Source organism: Monodelphis domestica, chromosome 2 (genome assembly GCF_027887165.1).
Source record: "Monodelphis domestica isolate mMonDom1 chromosome 2, mMonDom1.pri, whole genome shotgun sequence".
In the NCBI taxonomy this organism is placed as follows: Eukaryota; Metazoa; Chordata; class Mammalia; order Didelphimorphia; family Didelphidae; genus Monodelphis; species Monodelphis domestica.
Window position 1 is genome coordinate 162387489 of NC_077228.1, and position 6625 is coordinate 162394113.

Below are 6625 nucleotides of genomic sequence, written 5' to 3' on the forward strand. Positions count from 1 at the left end.
TAGATGGGATAGCCAAGAAATATGGGGAGAATGAAAATACAGAAGAGATGATAGTTCAGTAATTATAAGCAGAGAAATGCCGTTACTAACAGTGGGGGGCAAAGAACATTGGGGCCAGGGAGAGATGCTTGTAGTAGAAGGCAGGGATGGGGTGAGGGATGTTTCAATTCAAAAGTATTAAGTACTTAGTTTGTCTCAGATATTATGTTAAGATTGGGAATACAAAGACAAAAATTAACGGTGTCTGCCCTCAATGACTTTCATTCTATTAATAGGGAACAATCTACACAGATAAGTAAATACAGATTATGTACAAAGGAGTTGCTGGAGGGAGAGGAGGAATTCTGACAACTAGGATAATCAGAAAAGATGAAGGAACCAGGAATTTCAGGATGAGCATGACAGACTGAAAAGGATTAGAGGTGGGAAATAGAATGTCATGTATAAGAAATAAGAAGTATGCCAATTTAGTTAGAATGGTTGAGAAGATGTCATATGATATCAGTCTTTAGCTATATTATTTGGCTTTAAATGCCAAACAGAAGTCTGTATGTTATATCTAGGGACATCTAAGCGGCACAGATAGAGCACTGTTTCTAAAGCCAGAAAGACCATAAATCCAGTCTTGGACACTTATTAGCTGTGTGATCTTGGGCAAATTACTTAATCTGTTTGCTTCAGTTTTTTCATTTGTAAAATAAGGACAATAATAGCACCTACCCTGCAAGATTATTGTAAGGATCAATTGAGATAATATTTGTAAAGCACTTGACATAGTGTTTGGCACACAATAAATGCCATATCAATGCTTAGTCCCTACTCTCTTTCCTAAAAGCAACAGAGAACTCCTGAAGGTTCTTTCTGAGGGCAGTGTCAAAACTGTGCTTTAGTAATATCAAATTAGCATCTATGTAAAGGTTAGTTTCAAAACTGAAGAGATAGGTGGGAAGGAGGCAGACAGATAGATCACTTAGGAAGCTCTCTTCATAGTCCAGGTGATTAGAGCCACTAAAGTGGTGGCCGTGGGAGTGGAGAGAAGGGGAGGAAGCATTAACAAGATTTGGAAATTGATTAGATAAAAAAAAAGAAGTAAAATGAAATGACAAAGACTTCCCAAGTTGCTAACCTGAGAGTAACTGGAAGGATAGGATCTTCAAGAGAAAGAGGGAAGTAAAGAAGAGGGCCAAGTTTAAGGGGAAAGATTATTGATTCTATATGTAACAAATTATTGTCCACAAAGCAAAAATGTAAAATTTTAGCACTTACAGTTAACTTCCAGATACCTACAAAAATTCCAGAGTATCTGAGGATCCCAGATAGTTGAAGTTTTGCTATATAGTACTCTAAAAGTTCTTAATCTTAGTCATTAACTATATCTCTAAGGTAAAAAGAAGAGTGTTCAATATCTGATTTATGGGGGTGTCTGATTTACAGATAGATAAATTGGTATCTATTTGTACATGCTGCAAATTATAGCATACATATTGCTGCAAAACTTTCTTATTCACTCCAAACTAAAGGCAAATACATTTTTATCTTATATTTGGTGCTACATCTGACATAAGGGTAGCCTTTACATGTAGGAACTCTATATCTAAAAGAAGATTTTTAATCTAAAATATATTGAGGTTAATTCATCAGTAGTTTCTTCTAAAACCTGCCATGCCATTTTTAATTCAATTCAGTACAGTACATCAACTTATTAAATGATAGTTACTTTGCCCATTTGTTTTTAGGATGAATTCTCAGGTTGTAAAGAAATTAAAAGTTTAGTCCATCTTAAGGCCTTATGTTTACTTTGGCATGAAAATGCTCCTTTCAATACATTATAAAAGCTACATGAAGAGACTTGTTCTCCCAACTGATTGGCTTCATTGATGGTGAACTGTATGTAAACATTGAGCACTAGTTGGTGTGACTTACATCCTAGAATATTAAGTATTTGACTCATCAAATAAATAAAATGTTTTCAGATGAATGTTATTTGCTCCGAACAGAGTGAGGGTGGAAGAGAGAGTTCTCCAGGGTTTTAAGAAGCTATTTTTTCATATTTATGATAAATATTCTTTTCCTCTTTCAATATATCAATGTTGGTTTTTTCCTTAATTTTTTCAGATGCAAAAAATGGATCTGCAAACAAGCAACATAAAAAGCTTTACAGCTCTCACAGAGCTTGTTATAGCTGCCAAGGACCAGGCAATGGCAGAACAGCCATAACCATTTTGGAAGACTCCTGAAAAAGGAAACTGATTATTGGGCTTTGTACCTGAAAAGGTAGCACTGCTCTCTTACTGATCCTTACTGAGTAATGAAGTGCTTCTGAATGCTTCTCCAGCAACAAGTCAGTGCATCTCCTATCAAGATGATGGGAACTTATTTCACAAGCAAAAAAAAAACACACACACAGAAGTTTCTCTTCCATTGTAAGGAAGACAGTGGTTGGGTTTTGTTTTTTGGGTTTTTTTGGAGGGGGTTTGGGGGGATTGGTTGGATGGTTGGTTGGTTGGAAACTTTCTATTGTAAGTTACAAAGCAAATTATTTTTATTGTAAATTTTAGTGTAAAAGAATTGATTATAAGAATATGATTAAAGCAAAAACATATCTATAAGTATCTAAAAAGTTGTTTTCCCAATGCTATGGCTGGAAAAAAAAAGGATGTTGTTATGAATATCACACAGTTAGTGGTATGGAGAGTTCCTTAGACCCCTTTCTCTGAAATTAAATGACTGTAAATTATTGTGACCTTAAAAGAACAAACATTAAAATAGTGTTCTACTTTGGCACTCATTATTTATGAACTGTGCTTCTGATATTACTGCACATTATTCTGACATTGGTTAGGAGTTAGTACCAGTGGGGATGAATATACTTTTATTTCCTAATAAACTCCAAAACCAGTTCTCTATGCATCAGACATCACTACTGCACTTGTTTTCCTTAATATATTTAAAAGTTTGAGTATCAAGAATGTGAGAAATCAAAATAACCAAGATGTATTTTGTCAGAGTGTTGTATAAAGGCCTAGAGTTGGCAGCAAATTAGACCAACCTCAAGGAGAGAAAACGTAAAGTAAGGATGTAAGAGGAGAATCTGTGCCAATGACCATGGTGGAAGGGATGAAGGTCCATCACATTGGAGCTAAGCAACTGACCTCCTTAGAATTATGAACTACTACTTTAATAGTCTAATCCTAAGAGAAGTCAGGGGGCCAGGAGAGAGTGTGCCTTAGCTACTATATGTTTACTATTCTTGATGGGCCTACTCTTATATTTTCAAATCTTTATTGTTCTTAACTCCCTTCCCAGGTTGCAATGATAGCTGTGATAGAATTCCAATGCAAATTTGCTTATCCCTTCTACAGGCAATTTCCCTGTTTACCTAGAGTGATAATTTGAAACAAGGCAAATTTTACTGATAACAAATTAACACAAACTTCCCAAAACATTAATATTATCCATTATTGTCTGTCTTTTGTCTTATCTAGTGTAGAAGGCAGATATTTCTTCTTTAACCTCTCTATTGATTACTGACAAAATTATCTCATACCTAGATTTCCAAGTCTCAAGAGTAACTAATTGCCTTAACCCCAATCTTATGAGTTATGCAAGATTAACTACTTTTAACTATGTAGTATATCAAAGAATTAACTTAATTGAGGCATATTTATTACTTGCGTATATAAGGGAAGAATTGGACCATGAACACAAAAGCAAGTTGCACAGCCATGCTCTCCCCTAAAGTAGAATATGGCTGGCCAGTAAGCTTACAGCTAGGCTAAGGAATCAATAAATCGAGGGTGATACAGAGTAGAGGGTTTACTGGACAGTAGTACAATGCTAGAAGGAAATATGTAATATTGAGATTAATAAAGTTTTTATTAGTCGAGCCCAGTAACCAAGATGTTATTGGATCATTCCAAGAGCATGTTCCATGATGTTTTGGTTTGTGCTTTCTGTCATTTGACCTGAGAGTAGCATTCTCCCTATGAAAACATTTACCTTTTATTTCTTCTGGTCTACCTCCAGGGTTTTGCCATGATGTCAGGGCCTAAATCAATCAGCAAAAAGCATGTTGGACCTGATTGCTGGGGATAACAAAAAAAAAAAGCAAAAACAGTTCATGCCCTCAAGAAGCTCACCTTCAAATGGGGCAGATAACATATATAAAACAGAACATACAAAAGAAAGTAGGTACATAGTAACCTTAAAGGCAATGGTAAAGACCAAGAAAGGTCTCCTGACACTTGAGCTAAATCTTAAAGAAGGCTGGGGATTCTAAGAGTCAGAAGTTAGAGTGGAAAGTATTTTGGGCATGGTACTGAGGAAGGAGATATTCAAGGATTTCAAGTATGGCTGGATCATGAAGGATCTGTGTGAATATAAGAAAATTGGAAGTATGGGAAAGGGCCAAGTTGTGAAGAACATTAAATGTCAATGGGCTTAATGTTTATTTGATCATGAAACTAATAGAGATCTATAGGAATTTACTGAGCAGTGGAGTGATATAGTCATGATTACATTTCAGGAAAATTGTTTTGGCAGCCAAATGAAAGATGAATTGGAGTGGGGAGACACATGAGGCATCAAGACAAATCAGAAGGCTATTTCAGTAGTCCTGGAGGGCCTAAATGGGTTGTAGCCATGCAAGTAGGAAAAGAGAAGATACATTTGAGAGATATACAGAAAGTAATTAGAAGATATAGCAACTGATTAAATATGTGAGGTGAAAGAGAATTTGAGGATTGTTCCAAGGTTTCAAACCTGAGTGACTGGGAATAAGGTGATATCCTCTACAGTAATAGGGAAATTCAAAAGAAAAGAGGATTGAGGGAGAATGGGCGTGAAATGACTTCTGTTTCCAAAATATTGAGTTTGAGATTTGTGGGACATGTTTCAAAATGTTGTACAGGAAGTTGGTGATTTGGAACTGGATCTCAGGAGAGAGACTAAATCTGGATAAATGGGTATAGGAGTCATCTGTGATCATTGAACTGGGCGGGAGGAATTTAGAGAAACCTCCCTCTCCAAAGTTATTCTAATAGTCAAATCTAATGGCCTCTTCTTAGTCCTCATCTTCCTTGAGCTCTCTATGTTTGGTACTATTGACCACCTTATCTCTGGAAACTCTCCTTGTTGGGTTTTTGTGTCCACTCTCTTGTTCTTGTCTAATAGCTCCATATGTTTCCATTGGATCTATCATCCTATCATACCTACTGTGTATCCCTCAGGTTCTGTCCAGAGCCCTCTCTTTTCTGACTGCTCTTACTGGTGATGTCAGCAGACCATCACAGGAAAATAAAGGCTCCAACAAAATATGCATGGGCTAGCAAATATGCTTCCCCTCCCTCGTATCTCCCAACTCTATTCCATGTGCCTGGGATTCTCTATTTCTTTGTCTCCTCCTACTGGCTTCCCTTGATTTTTTTAAGTCTCAACTAAAATACCACTTTCTGTGAGAAATATTTCTCAGTTGAAATGATTTCCAGTTTATGCAGTGTCTGTCTTGATTATACACAGCTGCTTGCATTGTCTCCCTTATTAGACTGTGAAATCTTTGAGGTCAATGATTGTTCTTGTCCTGTTTTTTCTCAGAACTTAACACAATGCTTACACATGGTAGACACTTCATAAATGCTTGTTGATTTGTGAACTGCTCTTCTCCCCAAATGCTAACTTCCAAAGTGTATAATAGCCAATCTTCCATTCCTAAATGTAAACCTACTTACATCTAAATAGTAAGTTCCGCATGCCTGGGAAATACTCACTTCCTCTTCCTGTTTTCTTTTCAGAATCTTTTCCCTAGTCTCATTGCAGGTGCCACTTGCTCTGCAAAGTCTCCCTTGATTAATAATGCCTCCTCAATCATCAATTTGCTTTGTACTGTTTGTATACATGTCATATCCTCTCCATCAGAATGTCAGCTCTTTGAAGGCAATAACTAGTTTTTGTTGTTACAATTTTGTTTTGTTGTGCATGTGTTCACATGCATGTACATTTGCATACAAGATGTTTAGCTTTTTTTTTTAAGTTGAATTGGATTGTTTTGCTTTTTACTACTTGAAATAGAGCCTGTCACTCTTTACATCTCAGCCCATATCACTTACTGGCATCTTGAAGAATTTTCACTCACAGCCACCTTATGCCAGGGAATTGCTTGGCAGTAATTGATGGCTTCTATTTCTGAGTGACCTGTCGCAAGGCCATGCTATTGAAACTTGTTTCCATGTACCCACCAAGCTTGCCAGACAACAATTGTTTAGGCCTCTTGCTGTCTTCCTTTTTTTATGCATAGTTTGCTTGTTGATCTGCAGTTTCTCCTATCTGAAGACAAGCCTGTATGATCTCCAGGTGATAATATGTTTTGCTTGACTACTTCCAGGTGAGCTTGGTGGCTTTGAGGGAGGCTTTCTGTATTTATTGATGTCTTTGAAAGGACTGTGCCTAAGCCACCTATTGTGCCTGGAAGATAACCATATTTCTAATCCCTCTCCCTTTGTCCCCAAAGGAAAGAATTGCCTACGTCAAGGACAGTATGCTGTTGTACCTGAGTTCATACTGGAGTACACTGTTGTGAGGGAGCAAAAATAGGGCACTCTTCAATGATCAGGAGGTGTAAGATTTAAAT

At 36.8% G+C, this 6625-nt stretch overlaps 1 protein-coding gene across 1 annotated transcript in view; it reads left to right on the plus strand.

The window, feature by feature from the left end:
- Window positions 1-2791, plus strand: part of COG2 (component of oligomeric golgi complex 2) — an 81425-nt gene extending 78634 nt beyond the window's left edge. The window contains exon 18 of the mRNA XM_001369291.5: window positions 2116-2791. Within this exon, the coding sequence (XP_001369328.1) occupies window positions 2116-2217 (102 nt within the window). The 3' untranslated portion in view covers window positions 2218-2791. The remainder of the gene's footprint in view (window positions 1-2115) is intronic.
- Window positions 2792-6625: the final 3834 nt, after the last annotated feature.